Source organism: Pongo pygmaeus, chromosome 1 (genome assembly GCF_028885625.2).
Source record: "Pongo pygmaeus isolate AG05252 chromosome 1, NHGRI_mPonPyg2-v2.0_pri, whole genome shotgun sequence".
NCBI classification, from domain to species: domain Eukaryota; kingdom Metazoa; phylum Chordata; class Mammalia; order Primates; family Hominidae; genus Pongo; species Pongo pygmaeus.
Window position 1 is genome coordinate 159,256,447 of NC_072373.2, and position 16,139 is coordinate 159,272,585.

The 16,139-nt window shown below is 35.5% G+C and overlaps 1 protein-coding gene across 6 annotated transcripts in view; it reads left to right on the plus strand.

Moving 5' to 3' along the window:
* Positions 1-16,139, plus strand: part of PTGER3 (prostaglandin E receptor 3) — a 200,671-nt gene that overhangs the window by 32,466 nt on the left and 152,066 nt on the right. For all 6 annotated transcript variants that reach the window (XM_054482806.1, XM_054482807.1, XM_054482780.1 and 3 more), the window contains exon 2: positions 1,957-2,136. In XM_054482806.1, the coding sequence (XP_054338781.1) occupies positions 1,957-2,136 (180 nt within the window). The remainder of the gene's footprint in view (positions 1-1,956; positions 2,137-16,139) is intronic.

The following is a 16,139-nucleotide window of genomic DNA, read 5'->3' on the forward strand; positions in this document are numbered from 1 at the left end:
GTTGAATCCAATTTAAGTTATGTGACCTGAGGGCGGAACGTACAGATAAGTGTAAGCCTCGAGAGAGAGAGATTAGGTTCAATAGAAATGTACTGTGAGCAAAAAAAAACCACAAGCCACATATAATTTAAAGTTTTCTAGTAGCTGCATTTTTAAAAAGTCAAAAGAAACAAGTGACATTAATTTGAATAATATATGTTTATTTAACACAATATATAGAAATATTATTATTCCATTATGGAATCAACATATTCTAACATTTCAGTGTGCTTTGGCTACATGTCAAGTACTCAATAGCTGTATAGGTCTAGAATGGGAGCCAGTTACAAAGTCCGCTCATTTCTTTGCTTGGGATTGTGAACCCATGTTTGAGTTGTTCCTGGTTTTTTTGCTATTATGAACAATGCTGTTATGAAACAGTCATATACATTACTCTTGGTGCAGGAATTCTAGACAGTATATTCCTAGGAGTTACATAGCTGGGAAATAGCAGGTGAAATAATGCCAATTTGTTTTCTTTCTTTTTTTTTTTTTTTTTTTTTTTGAGATGGAGTTTCGCTCTTGTTGCCCAGGCTGGAGTGCAATGGCACGATCCTGGCTCACTGCAACCTCCACCTCCCGGGTTCAAGCGATTCTCCTGCCTCAGCCTCCCGAGTAGCTGGGATTATAGACATGTGCCATGACACCCGGCTAATTTTGTATTTTTAGTAGAGACAGGGTTTCTCCGAGTTGGTCAGGCTGGTCTCGAACTCCCGACCTCAGGTGATGCACCTGCCTCGGCCTCCCAAAGTCCTGGGATTACATGTGTGACCACCGCGCCTGGCGTGCTAATTTGTTTTCTAGGTTGTTCCAGTTTACACACCCGCTAGTAGTGTGTAAAACAGTCCTCACCTTATTCCACATCCTCAGGAACAGTATAGTCACATTTCTTCATTTTGATCGATCTAGACAGTGTAAAATGGCTTTGCATTTTGTTGTAATTTGAATGTTTTCTGATGACTAATAATTTTGAACATTTTTCATATGCATAAGAACATCTTTTTAATTCAAATATAAATACATATTATATAACATACTGTCATTTGTGTGTTGTATATTTCTTCAAATATAAAAATTTGTTCTCACACAAATACATATAACTCATATACTGTCATTTATATGTTGTATAATATATTCCTTCAAATATAAAAATTTGTTCTCTCACAAATACTTATTGTACATCTGCTATCTGCTATATATTGATCTAGGCACTTGGGGAAAAAATAGTCCCAAATTCCTGCTATCATGGAGTTTACATTGTAGTGTATACTGGGTGGGGGCAAAGAAAAGTAAAATACTGTACATTATATTTTATTAGTCTGGCTCATCCAGAAGGAAGTGGTAATACTACCTGTCTTATGCTGTTTATTAAATGCATATGAAGAACTTGGCACCATGTTTGCTAAACAGTAAGGATTCTGAAAATGCTAGTGGCAATAATAATAATAATAATAATAATAATAATAATAATAATATTTCCTCCTTTCTTGCTTCTACTTTTTCTGCAGTAATTTTTTAAATTAGAACTACTGGAAATTTAAGATTAAGATGTTTTTGTTATTGTTGAAGTGTTGGCTCTCATTTGGGTGAACTTGTGGTGTTTTCTGCAACAAACATGACTTTGGCTCATTTTGAGATGTGTTATTTTCAAGCTTCTTAAATTCCAAGAACCAAGAGCCTGAAGACATGCATGTTTTAAAAAGCTACATCATGTTAAATAGCCACAAATGTGGGAAAATACCTAGGAATGTCTTGTATAATTCAGGACTGTGTTATCCGAGTATAAATGTTGCTTGAATTAATCATTTCAATTCAACAACCAATTTATTGAAAACCGACTGTGTGCAAAGTACAGTGTAGAGGAGATGCATATGACCTTACTAATCTTTGAAACAATTATTTGTCCCCTTTTCTTAGATAATGATGTTGAAAATGATCTTCAATCAGACATCAGTTGAGCACTGCAAGACACACACGGAGAAGCAGAAAGAATGCAACTTCTTCTTAATAGCTGTTCGCCTGGCTTCACTGAACCAGATCTTGGATCCTTGGGTTTACCTGCTGTTAAGAAAGATCCTTCTTCGAAAGTTTTGCCAGGTAGCAAATGCTGTCTCCAGCTGCTCTAATGATGGACAGAAAGGGCAGCCTATCTCATTATCTAATGAAATAATACAGACAGAAGCATGAAAGAAAACACTTAACTTGCATGTGCACAGCTTTTGGTAACAAATATCGCTAAACCTTACTGTGAATTTAGGCATCTCTGGCATGCCACTGTTTATGCATTGAAGTGGAATTTTTGATATAAAGCTAAATTGTCTTAGAAGCATAGAAAATCCCTATGTGCCAAAAGTAGTGAAACACAAACAAAGGAAAATATATTAATAACCGTCTAGTGTTTTTGTTGAGTCTGCCATTTGTAGCTGAATATGTGATTAATTATGTGATGAAAACATTTTTTATAGATGATCTTGGTCTATTGGGGAGCGAGGATAGTTAATATTCCAGTACACTGAATACATGAGGAATTTAACCACATATATCATTGAAGACAAGGGATAGCAGTTTGTTTTTATTCAGACATTGCTGTGTTCTCTTTCATTGCCTCTCTCGCTTTCTGTCACTTTTTTCCTCCTTACATTAAAAAAAGTTTAATTACAGTTAAAAAATGTATAATGTATTTATAATATTCATCGATACTGTTATTCAAATATTGCTCAATATAGCAAATTAGCTCCTAACCTAACAAAGTTTAAGTTTAGTTGGATTGATAATTAGGTTTACTGTTTATCTGAATAAGAACCAATTCCATTTGTTTGAAATATGGAGTTTGTGACTACCCAAATTGCTAATTATTCTTTCTTTTGAATATATTTTACATTTCTACGAGCCTAAGGAAGATTCATGAAACTGACCTATGAGAGTCATGAAGTGGTTTTTCAGAATGCTATGTAAGGACCGAGTTGAGCACTAACTATAGGTACTCTGAATATATATTTCCCTTGATTTTTCACCAAAAGTGTTCCCCAGTCTTTGACTCTTTAAATTCCATACTGATTCCAAAACAAATAAATATTTTGAAGATTCAGTGAATACTTTCCATATTTTGGCCTATTTATATAAGAAAATTAATAACATCGACCCTTCACAGCTCTTCTGCCTGCTCCTCAAAGTGGCTCTATCTAAATATTTATTGCTAAAATGTTTTTCCTACAGTCTACATGAATACAAACCTCAATAGCTAAGCTTGACATATCTGTGCACAAGTAGATCACTACACTAAGTTTTGGGAATTGCACTTCTTAAAAATATCTCCCCACCAAACATAGTAATCCTGTAGTTACGCCTATACAAAGCTTGTCATATTCTTTGGTGCATTCATTTTGTAAACCCATTAACATTTTATTGTGAAGATTTTCATTTGCGGTTTCTTGCACTGCTTTTCTAGTTTTTTAAAAGCTTGAGATTTATTTATACTTCTTGTAGTAACTGCATATTTGTGTGTGTGTTTAGTGGTCATTTGGTAAAGAATTAATTTCGATAGGTACAATATGTCTGTCAGATTGATATATACACCAGCCTATGCCAATCAGGATTAATCATTTTAAATGACCATGTCAAATTGAATTTGGAGACAAAATCTGCTGAGAGTGCTTATGTAATTAATTATGGTTCTACTAATCTGAATTTTGGAAAAGGTGATAAATAGACTATACTAAAATCTCTCTATGCCGTAGAATTGGATTATCCCATAGGTCACCTCATTGGGTATAAGACAAAACTACCTACTTTTTTTCAAAAGTGCACTTAAATCACATAATAAAGAGGCTTTACCTCTTGAGTGGTCCTGTTACCCTAAGTTCTAGTCAGATAGACACAGAGGCAGTGTGAATTTGAGTGGCATGGGCATGATTAGGTTATTCCTTCTAGCATCTAGTATAGCACCTGGAATATAGAAATTGTCTAATAAATATTTATTCAGTGACTCAATGAGCAGAAGTTTGCCAGGACAGTACACATTGGCAAGGCACATACCATATGATTGAAGTGCTTCATGCCATTACAGTCCATCAGGCTGATAAAGTGAATTATTTCTGCTTATTTAATTACAGAAGTATGAATTTATCTTCAAGGGTGTAGTGTCATACTACTGTACAACAAAGTGTTTATTTATACTAATAATTTAGGAGACTGATACTTCCAAATGATAGTGGACATTACTATCAAAAGAATATCACTTTTCATCACAACCGCAAAAATGCAGAAAGGCAAAAAGCCTGAAACTTATTCTTAAGTGCAAAATAAATTCCTACCCAGGGGATATATTTTAGAAGGGGATGAATGGCAGCTTTTGTGTTTTTCTAACAAGCTTGAAAGGGAGGTGGGAAAGAAAGAAATTATATAAATGGCATAGGAGTTTTATTGTCTAGGCATTCGTTAGTCCGGAGAAACCTGATAAGAAATGAAAATCCCAAATGATTTCAGCCTTTTCATGATGGTTGAGGTTAGATTTCAGAGATGTACAGAGACTAGACCAGTGGTTAGAGGATATATGTAGTCACAGCAGAAAGACGTGTCTAAGTTCAATTTTATTGGCTTTCAAGTTCACTCGTGTATACTTAGTTTGTCCATACGTATGTCTAATCAGGAAACATGCATGTGTAGATTATGACAGTTCCTGAACTTTGAAGTATGGGATAAAAGACAATTAAAGGCCAAGAAAACCATGGTGGAAGAAGTAAGCGAATGAAATGTAGAAATATATGTAAAATTAGCAAGTGTCAATTTTACCAAGTAGTGTTGATGTTCCAAACAATTAATTTATATACTATGCTGAGTCATAGAGGAGAATGATCACGTTACTTAATGAGAGCAGTTTCCTTTTCAAATAAAATAGGTATGATGAATGTCTTATAAATATCTTGAAGTTGAAGAAACAAAAATGAGTTATCTCGATATTTACCAAATTAACCTAGTGCTGTATGTATCCCAAGATATTGTAGATAAATGTAAGTGTTCAATCATGCCAGATTTAAACTAGTCTGAAATATAAGGTATACATATATTTCTACTTACATTTCTTTATTTTATGAATAAAATAAATAGCTTGACCATGTTGCAGAAAATAATTGCAAAACCTCATGTAAGTTAACTATGAAAAATCCTGTGAGCACACTGGCAGCGAGTGACAGACAAACTAAAAACTGGCAAAGAGTATTTTAATAAGGGGGTCACTCTGTGGCAGTATTCTAATATTGGATTTTCAAGTAGATTAGGCTTTTTATTTATTCAATGCTTTTTATAATTTTGTTCTTTTTGACTCCAAATTATTGGTCAGCTTTCAACCTTCTCCACATCAGCAATCACTTAATAGTTCTTTTGGTTGAGATCAACTCAGAAAAAGAAAATAGAAAACTTTTGTTCTTTGAAATGTTAGACATGCATAATATCTATTTATTTTCATAATTTAACCCCAAAAGCTTCTCCTGCAATACACAGGATTCTAGTTGCTGAATGACATAGGGAGACTACAGAGTATTTATTATTACAAACACATAAAAAGCTTAATTTGAAGAATTAAAATTTCTATTTTTTATCTATATAACAAGTACAAACCATCAACAATGACAAATTTTCACAGCTGCTTGTTTATTCCTTGTTTTATATGTTTACATATCTCAAAATCTGTTAAAACTGAGGTCTAAAAAATGTGCAGAATTGTGCAACTGTGACTCAGTCCATAAGACTTTTCTGAGTTGCAAAAAAGTGCTGACACAAAGTGACAGATGTCTGTGATGTTTCATGACATAGGTTATGATCGAGCCAATTTACAAAATTTAATAACCAACCTAAACTCACATACGTATTTGTTAAGAAGCTGACATCAGTTCAGTATTGTAAGGAAACTAACTAGGTGGTGATGATGATAAAAGAATTAGGGAAAATATTTTATTTGATATATTCTCTGTTTTATAATTCCTAAAATGTAGATTCTATTTAAGGGTTATAATTTATATAAGTTTAGTCATATACCATTACATTATGATACCATAAGCCGAGTGCATTATGATTCTCTAGAAATACAATTCAATCAGGTATGCATCATATTCATTTATATGTCACACATTTTCTTTACTGAGAATAAAAATTATCTTATTTTCAGAAGCTTTGTATCAATCAGTTTCATGTAATAGGCAACTCAGATATCTACTAGATTACATATTTCTTCATTTGAAACTACACTGTTTTCTCCTAGTCCCCTTGACTCTGCTGTGCTTATCCATTCTTTCACAGAAAGAAAGTAACAGACATAATTTCTGTTGGTGAGGCTGTTTTTAAGAGGAGAGGTAATAACTTCATTTTTTTACATGTACCCTAAAACTTAAAGTATAATAAAAAAAACTTCATATTTTTAAAGTGCCAGTAGCCTAATATGTGAAACAGATCAGAATCTGTTGTGTAGTAAGTCTGCTTTGTTGAAGAATTTATTATGGGAGTAAAGATAAGAAGGAAAGAGATCACCATCAGAAACAAGTCAGCCTTTTCATGCTTTTTTGAGCATTTTGGAGTGATTCTATTTCTCAAGTTATTAACATTCGTGCATCTCTTCAATACTATTGTTAAATGCTTTAGAATTAGAATATTTTGATCCTTTAATTAAAGTAAGCCAAACGTCTAGGCAAAAACAGCCAATCATTAAACTTTAATAGTAATTCAAATATAGATTTCTCATACAGTTTTCCATGTCTGTAGAAATCAAAGTTGTAATGTTAAGCAGAGGGAAATGCATATGATTTACTAATACACTTCAATATTCTACTTTTGAAAGGATACTCATGTGGGTGGGGCAGAGAACATAGAAAAAGATATGATGGAAAACCTGTCCATTTTCTACCTGTTATCCTTCATCATTTTGCACCAGGCCCTGGAAGCAAAGAGAGGAAGGGACTGACTGCATTTATCTTTGAACACTTGAGCATCAGTAGTACTACTGAGTGGCCAGGGGTCTTGTCTGTCAAAGCAAATGATAAGTTCACTCAGGCCATTATTGACTGCTGAACTCTCTTCCTTCCCAACTCTTCCTTGAAAGAGAAAAAAATAGTTTGCCTTCTTGCTCTCCTTATCAAATGTTTTTGTACAAATAGTATAAGCCTGTTTAAGCAAACCAATTAAAATAGGCACTGATTATTTTGATCTGTTTGTAACAAATGAATGTAAGTACTATTTACATGGTGTGCCTAAGGAGGAGCTGAAATCATTGGCACTTTAATCCATATTGCAAAGATCAGTATTGAAAGCATAGTGTTCTTCACCTCTCCTCCTCAGCATCCATCTCTATATACTTGATTAAATGGAAAAGTCTCTTTTATCACCTCTATGTAAAGTTTTATGGGTAGTTATCATCAGTGTATTTAAATGTATTTTCTAGTATGTTTTAAAGGCTGGTCTTCAATACTGTGGAGACAAAAAATGAAAGAGCGTATGAAAAGTACATTAGACTTTTGCTGGCATTCAAGTTATGGCTAGTCTGTGTATTTAATAAATGTGTGTTATTTATGTCGTGTTTGTCAATGGAAAATAAAGTTGAATGTTCTGAAATGTCCCTGAGTTTTCTTCCTGATGTCAACTCATGTCAGGAATACTTTACCTATAACTATGTTAAGTATTTTGCTGAAATCCTGTTTGATGTGCTTTGTCAAATAATAGCACAATGTAATGCAACAGCCCCATGCTATCTGGAAAAATTAGATCATTTTGTTTTATATTCCATAATCATGTACACAACAAATTATTGTTGATTTAATATAAATCTGAGAGTTGCTCTTTTCCCATCTTCAACATGATGTTTCTTTGTTTTATAATCTCAAGATTATTGTTCTTAACACAAAGTGCATTTATAAATTATTCTAAGCTTAGTTATTCCCCTTTCTTGTGGATTTTGGTGTAATCTACAGGCAGCCAAAATAAGAATTGTCCTTGCTCATAGTACAACCCTTTAATTGACTTGTGCCTGAGTACTGGTGTGAGCTGAGTATTGGTGATTATGAATACTGGGCTCCCCAGCTATTTGTTCATGTACTTATTGAGGTCACTATTGGTCTTCCTTCTTCAATGAAGGGAGAAGCTCTGTCGAATGTAGACTGCAAAGTCAAGCTCATTAAAAGTATCCCTCTTTCTTCCTGAGAAAAGGTATCCAAGGAGAATTCTGTCCCTGGTTCCTCCCATGTGGGGGTCTAGGCCTAGGACCAGATCTTATTGTCTCTACAATCTTGATTCTTTAGCATTTCAGGATAGGCAGAGATTTGTTAAAGTATACAAAAATCATAGCTAGATAAGAGAGATAATAGAAATAAGTTCTAGTGTTCTATACTCCTGTAGGATGACTACAGTTAATGCTAATATACAGTTACAAATAGCTAGAAGGAGGCTATTGAATGTTCCCAACAGAAAGAAATGATCAATGTTTGAGATGATGTTGATGTGCTAATTACCCTCATCTGATCATTATACATTATATGTATCGAAACATCGCTCTGTACCCTGTGAATATGTACAATTATTATTATTAAAATAAATACATAAATAAAATTTAAAAGTCATTATGACTACTATGGCTATGGCTCACCCGAAATTTCCACCATCATGCTGGTAAACCTACAGGCTATGGGGTGAGACATTCCCCAGTTTCATGTCCTCAGAGGGCATGGGGCCAAATGTTCTTGGGGTCGGTGTGCTTGCTAGTACTAGCCTTGGGTAAATCCATTCTGGTTGGATGTTTGTCATGGAGAATTTAAGTCACTTCTCCAGGCTTGCTCTTTCCTTCAACAGATATTTATTGCATACCTATTATGTGCCAAGCTCTGGTAGGTACAAAGACCCAAGAATTAATAAAAACAGCAAGCTCTCAATGAATTTATAACTTGGTAGGGGAACAGGAAATAATCAGAGCTGCAATTAGAGTAAGCACATGGTATCATGAGAATACATGGAAACGTGATGCTAACATGGGAAGTATTCCTGTAGAAGGTGACATTTAATCCTCATTTTGGGGAAAGGAATAGGTGTTAACCTGTAAAGGAAGGACGTCGTAGGATATTTTTTCACTTCACTCTGTCCAAAGCATTACAGTTTCCAAATCTGTCAAATGGACTAAACTTTAGTGGCCCTGTGGGTAGTGTGGCTCTACATAGAACCTATCTATATAACCTCTCAGGGTCGTCAAAATGGCATGGCTTTAGGGCAGGGTTTCTCAACCTTGGCACTATTGACACATGGGACAGGTAATTCTTTGTCGTAAGGGCTGTCTTATGCATTGTAGGTTATCGCCCAATGTCCCTGACTTCTACCCATGAGATGCCAGCAATACCTCTCTAGTGTGACAATCAAAAATATTCACAGACATTTCCAAATGTACTATGGGGGACATAATTGCCCTCAATTGGAACCACTCCTTAAAAGCAAGGGCCAGGGCCACTAAACAGGTGCTATGTACGCAAGGGTTTGAGGGGTGAGGCCATCTGTGGGGCCTTGGTCCACATAGGCACTGTTCTGGCATTTCCTGAAGCAGCAGGTACTAGAATGCCAGTTTGTGTCTGACTGCACAAAAATGTGGTGCTGCCACTACAACAATGCCTGGATCACCACAGGCCCTGATCAGCTTCCATAATCACATAAACCTATTCACAGATGATTAGGCACAATTTCTTAGAAAGTATCATCTTTCTATTGATGACTCCAATCTCTATTTTCTTTTTGATAAAAGGACTTAGGGTTTGTATGTCTCTCAAAGTGATACCTAAAGTGAGTCTTTGTCTCCAAAGACCTTTAAAAAATCTGTTACAGGCTGGGCGCGGTGGCTCACGCCTGTAATCCCAGTACTTTGGGAGGCCGAGGCAGGCAGATCACGAGGTCAGGAGATCAAGACCATCCTGTCTAACACGGTGAAACCCCCTCTCTACTAAAAATACAAAAAACTAGCTGGGCGTGGTGGCAGGCGCCTGTAGTCCCAGCTACTCGGGAGGCTGAGGCAGGAGAATGACGTGAATCCGGGAGGCGGAGCTTGCAGTGAGCCGAGATTGCACCACTGCACTCCAGCCTGGGCGACAGAGCAAGACTCCATCTCAAAAAAAAAAAATCTGTTATAATTCTACATCTTTAAGTACACATTTCCAGACAATTCTCTCAGAAGGAGAAAACTAATTTAACAAACTATTTCCTTAAATTAGATGTTTGCATATTTAGTCTGTATAACAAAGCTGCAGAAGCTTCATTTTATCTGAAAGATGATTTTTATCAAAGGACAAATATTGGGCAATGCCTCTTGACGAGCCTGTGCCTTTCTGAGTTCATGCCAGTCTTCAATTCCTCGGGTCTAGAGTTATTATCATACATTTTGATAATAGAGTTCAAGTCATGATCTCTATAACTGACACTACTGAAACCTATTGTTTGTATAAAATGGGAAGATGGGTTTATGTATCAAACTGAAAATCAAAATCTGATAAAAAAATACAATTAGAATGAGGGAGCTAATCTGTTAACTGTAAGTTTCTGAGGCCAAGTAACAAAAGACTATGGATAATCAGTGTTCATGCATAATATTCTTATGCAATTTTTAAAAAGAAGGCTTTGAATATAACATACAAGGTTGTTTGAATCTGATTTTGCAAAGAACATTGAGAGAAAATAATTCTGAAATCCACAATTGAGGCCGTTTTAGGTTATATTTAATTAGAAAGAACACTGGCTCTTAATCATTTTAGGATCAACGACCCTTCTGAGAAACTGATGATAGGTATGTGGTACTCCCACAAAAAGTGCAGAGGATTTTCGCACAGTGTCAGAAATTGTACAGACCTGCCGAAGTCTATCTATAGACCTCTTCAGCATTTATGCCTATAGGTTAAGAAATCCTTCTGTAAGAATCTCTATGATTTAAGGAACTGCAAAACTTTCCATGTTTGATTAGGAAGCTCAAACCTAAAACTGGAACTAAGTCAATGTAATTACTTCCCGGTGAATGCCAAAATTCCTTGACATCTAACTATATGTCCATAACAGTAAATCAATGTAATTGGAGGTAGAATTATTATAAGGAACTGCAATCATTTTTTTCTAAAAATTACTATCATGTGATGATAAGAAATAACACAATTCAATCGGAGAGGAGCAATATAGGTTACTCACCCCAAAACAGGTTGAAAAGTGAAAGACCCATTTAAAATAAATATTACAAGTTATCCAATGACGCATTTGCCTTACAATAAAGAGGTTGTTTTAGTTTTGCCTTGTGCTGGCCCAACAAGAGAGATTTATAATGTAGCGATTTAAAAAATCAATAAAAAAAGTCATCTACCCACCTCCCTGGAAAAATGTAATCTCCTATACAGAATCAAGCTACATGGTTAAAATGTAACTTTGTGATACTAGGATATATATGTAGACACATAGCTATTTATACTTCTACAGGCACTAAATTTGTGCATTGCCATTCAGAGTGCAAGTGGCAGGGATGACCTTATTGATTGAACCTTTGAATAAGAAAGCAAGGCATGCAGTCACAGACCGTCTTACAAATGTATAATTAATAATGATTTAAGCCAACCTTTAAAGCTATTAGTAGATTGTCTTACTGATGTTTATGGTTTGCATTTCTCTGGAGGGAAAAATGCAGAGCAATTAATGACATGTATTTTTGCATTTGTCTTTCCTTATTAAAGAAGATGAAAATGGAATCTTAGAGCATTGAAGTATTTGTCAATCATAAACAGCTCTTTGATACCGAAGCATCCTACATTCTGGATGTATGTGCATGAATTGGACAGATACACAGTATGTGCATGACATTACAGGTTGATTTTAATGAGTCAGCAGTGGTCCGTGAGTTGGAGTCTTCTTCTTAGAAGATCCAGGAAGAGCTGTTTTGAGAGGAAAAGCAATTGTCCTTTGTTAGTTTCAACATTTCCTGACCATTTAAATTTTTTGCCCAACATTTTTATTTTAAGAATTAAGGAGACAAAATGGGTTTTTACTTGAAATATTTTGGAGAAATAATATTGGCATGTCACGAAGTGTAATCACTGCCTTAAATGTTGGGCAGCTCTAATTAGATATGCATGACTCTTATCCCTGTCCCAGATTTTCTCACACCATGACCATTTTGAATATCCCTATGACTATTCATTCAGACTATTAATAATTCAAAGCTGAACTAATTCATTTATTTTGGCCATATGTAATTTAAAATATTTTAAAGTATATTTTAAATACAGTCATTTTACAAAAATGCTCTCTAAAGTTTTGTGTGTCATAATGAAAGAGAAAATGTTCTACATTGGACAAGGAGCCAGAACACCTTGGTCCAATTATTTAATTTGTTATTTACTGGTTATTTGCCCTTGACAATTCATTAAACCCCTCTGAATCAACTTGAATTTTCTTATCAGCGTAAGATTGTTACAATTAAATGAGATAATGAAAATACAGACACTTTTTTTTTTTTTTAAGAGATAGGGTCTTACTCTGTCTCAAAGGCTGGAGTGCTATGGTGTGATCATAACTCATTGCAGCCTCAGCCTCCTGGGCTTAAGTGATCCTCCCACCTCAGCCTCCCCAGTGGCTGGGACTACAGGCATGCAACATCTCACTAGGCTTATTTTTTTATTTTTTATTGTTTCTAGAAACAGGTCTTACTATGTTGCCCAGGCTGGTCTTAAACTCCCGACCTCAAGCAATCCTCCTGTCTTAGCCTCCCAAAGTGCTGGGATTAGAGGTATGAGGATTTGCACCCAGTAAAGACACCTGAAAGTGCTGTACAAGTGGTTAGTGTTACTTTGTTATCTTCATTTCATTAATGGAACAATATTAGAAAATTAATTATGATTGTTCTCATCTCATGTTTACTACAGCCTTCCCAGTTTAGTATTGGGCAATCACACATTCACCAGAACACACAAGTGATGTTAGAAAACTGGTTCTTATCACAGACAGGATGTGCAAACTTGGGAAAAATACACAGCTTCTTTTAGGCTTAGTACCTCATCTGTAAAATAAAGGGATGATATTTCTATGTGGTATCTTCTCACTGAAAAGCCATGATTCTCCTTTCTCTCTGGAAATGTCATGAAGGTGGTCTTGTCAGCTAAACACAGACAAGCTTTTTTCTTCTGAGTCCTGGAAAACAGCTCACAGGAAACCACTAGGAGACAAAAATAGCAAGACTCAAAAGTGTAGATTCTTTTTTCCTCCAAAAAGAAATTTCAAGTTCCCACTCTTTCTCCTGAATGAGACTGATTTCTTTTCTCAACCAAATTGCAAAATCCTTGAATACAGGTACCATGTCTTCCATTTGTTAAGATTTTCTGCCTCCTTTTGCTTTACTCTTCATCCTAACTACTAAATCTTATGCCTTTAGTTGTTAAATGATGGGTATTTATTTATTTATGGCTAAGGAACTCTTGTAACAAAGAGTAAGTTACATAGATTTTTATACACTTGTGCTTGTTTGTGTGTGTGTGAAGGAGCAAGAAAGATATCTGTTATACCTCAAATGTGTATTTCTTTTCCTAAGTTTTTTCATAAATTTTCATTAAAATATTATGTGCATCTCTTTAAAAAGTCAAATAGTGCTGAAAGGCTTATCAGGCATGAAACCCACAGTCCCCATTCTAACCCTACCCCTATACCACCTGCTTTCCAGTGGCTACTCCTTTCAGCTTATTTTTTCAATGTTTTTTCTAGCATATGCCACCATAATTTTAAATAATATATTGTTATCTCACACTTAATCAACTTTATAGACATTATATGCTGATTTTCTATTTTGCTGGATTTAGCTCTCTCCTCACCCATTCTCCCATTATAGTTATAACTGACTTTCATTAAATCAACATTCAATGTTTGCATTTTCATGATAATGAAAATATCCTTCACTGCTGAATCAGTAGTACTGTGATTATGTTTCTTTTCTTGAATACATTTCTCTTTTTTTTTAGAGTTATGAACTCATCAAGTTTTGAATTTGCTTAAGTTTGCTTTGGGACAATGGCTAAATCTTAACAGTCTTCCAAGTGCCCAAACCTATCTGATAATCTTTACCCACTTTGGGAGTCTAACATTTTTCTGGTTTTCTCTGCTATTCATCTTTTTGCCTCTTTTTTTTTTAATTGATATCCCTTTGTCTAGATCCCATGTCTTCATCCTTCTTGAATTATTCACTCATTTTGACCGCATCTGCTTTAAAATGAGCTTCTTTATAGTAAAGGATGTTAAGTAACCAAACTCCTAGAAATGGAAAGAGAATGCTTTCAGGGACACACGAACACTAACAACGTTGTAAAGAAATTTGAACTGGTGATAACGACCATAGTGGCAGATACCATTTTATGAGCACCTGCACTTTTCGTATGTTATCAAATTCTCATGTCAATGACAGCAGGTAGGTGTTATCAGCACTTTCCAGATAAGGAAACTGGGGTTCGTGGAAGATAAGTCACTTGACCAAATACACAAGAGTTAATGAGAAATAAAGCTGGGGTTCACACCTGATTTGGGGTTAGAATATAATCATTGTGTTATCCCTGGGCAAATAATTACTACTGTGATTAGTTTCAGAAGCTTCAAGTTTATCTTTGAGGGTTTGTCTAAAACCCCATGGAAGAAAGGTTTTGACTCTATTATCAATGTCTGGACATTTTCAAACCACCAGAAATAATTTTGGGGAGCAGTTGTGAGGCAGCATTTCTAAGAGTGCTGATTAGATTAAGCAAACAAGATTCTCAGCAAAAAATGTGAAGGTCCATATGTCCAATCCAGGCGTGTGCACGTGACTGCAAACATTTAGATCCTTCCTTGTTTGATCCAGGACCACTTCTGCAGTGGAGAGACTATTGGTTTCCTGGCAGCAGATGGTTGTACGGAAAAACTGCACTTCTACTTCCACACAGGCCTGTGGTTTTTGCTAAAGCCAAGAGTTTAATTACAATTTGGGTTACTAAGGATACATCTCTTTTGGCCCTATTGGCTTCTGTGTCTTTTTTAATTTTTCCTTTTACCCGTCCTCTCTGACATGTAATTTGGGAGAATGCTTACTGAAAAGCAGAAGGTACTTGTGCTTCCTAGTTACAGAGGAACTCCTAAGAGACTGTAGAAAATTCAGGACCTAGGGCAGACTATTTGTCATCAGTGAAACTATTCTGATTATCATCTCTCCCTGCTTAATTTTGAAATTTGCTTTAGCTTCTTCTGGGAAAATACAATGCAGTTTGAGCGGAGCACATTTTGTCTTTCAGAAAGAAAAATTCTTGCCCTCTGTTCCTGAGTTTTCCATCCCTTTCTGCTAACAGGTGAAATCTATTTGATGCATTTGATATTTTATTCATTCATCAGTTTTCTCTTCAACTGACTGCTCTCTGATTTCCACAGATCTGATCAGACTGATTAGAACTGTGCAAAACATTTTGTTCAAGGAAACAAAATCTCAGTGTCTCCAAACTCTAATTCTATTATTATCACTAAATGAATTCAGAACGCAACCTATCCATTGATATATAAAGTTGAAAAATTTGTACATCTTGATGTTTATCTTCAGTCTTATTTTGTACATTGTCTTTTGAATATTTCAATTTAAGTGTGACAATAGTCAACAGTTCTCAGGCATCTCTGGGTTCAACTGACATTTATTTGAATGAATTCAACCCAAGTAGCTGGGACTACAGGCGCCCGCCACCACGCCCGGCTAATTTTTTGTTTTTTAGTAGAGAAGGGGTTTCACCGTGTTAGCCAGGATGGTCTCGATCTCCTGACCTCGTGATCCACCCGCCTCGGCCTCCCAAAGTGCTGGGATTACAGGCATGAGCCACCGCGCCCGGCCACACGCCAGGTTTTAAATATGGTACTTATCCACCATCATCATAATAAGCACCATCGTCGTTCCCTGTGCAAAATTTTCATAGATGTATCGAGATTCAAGCAGAACAGTAATTTATTTCTGAGTACCTCAGTTCATCTCTAGCTGTAAAGTCACAAACAGAACTACCAGAGAATTTCCAGACTGTGATGTATTTGAGAAATACACAATTAAAAGGGGCATTAAATCAATT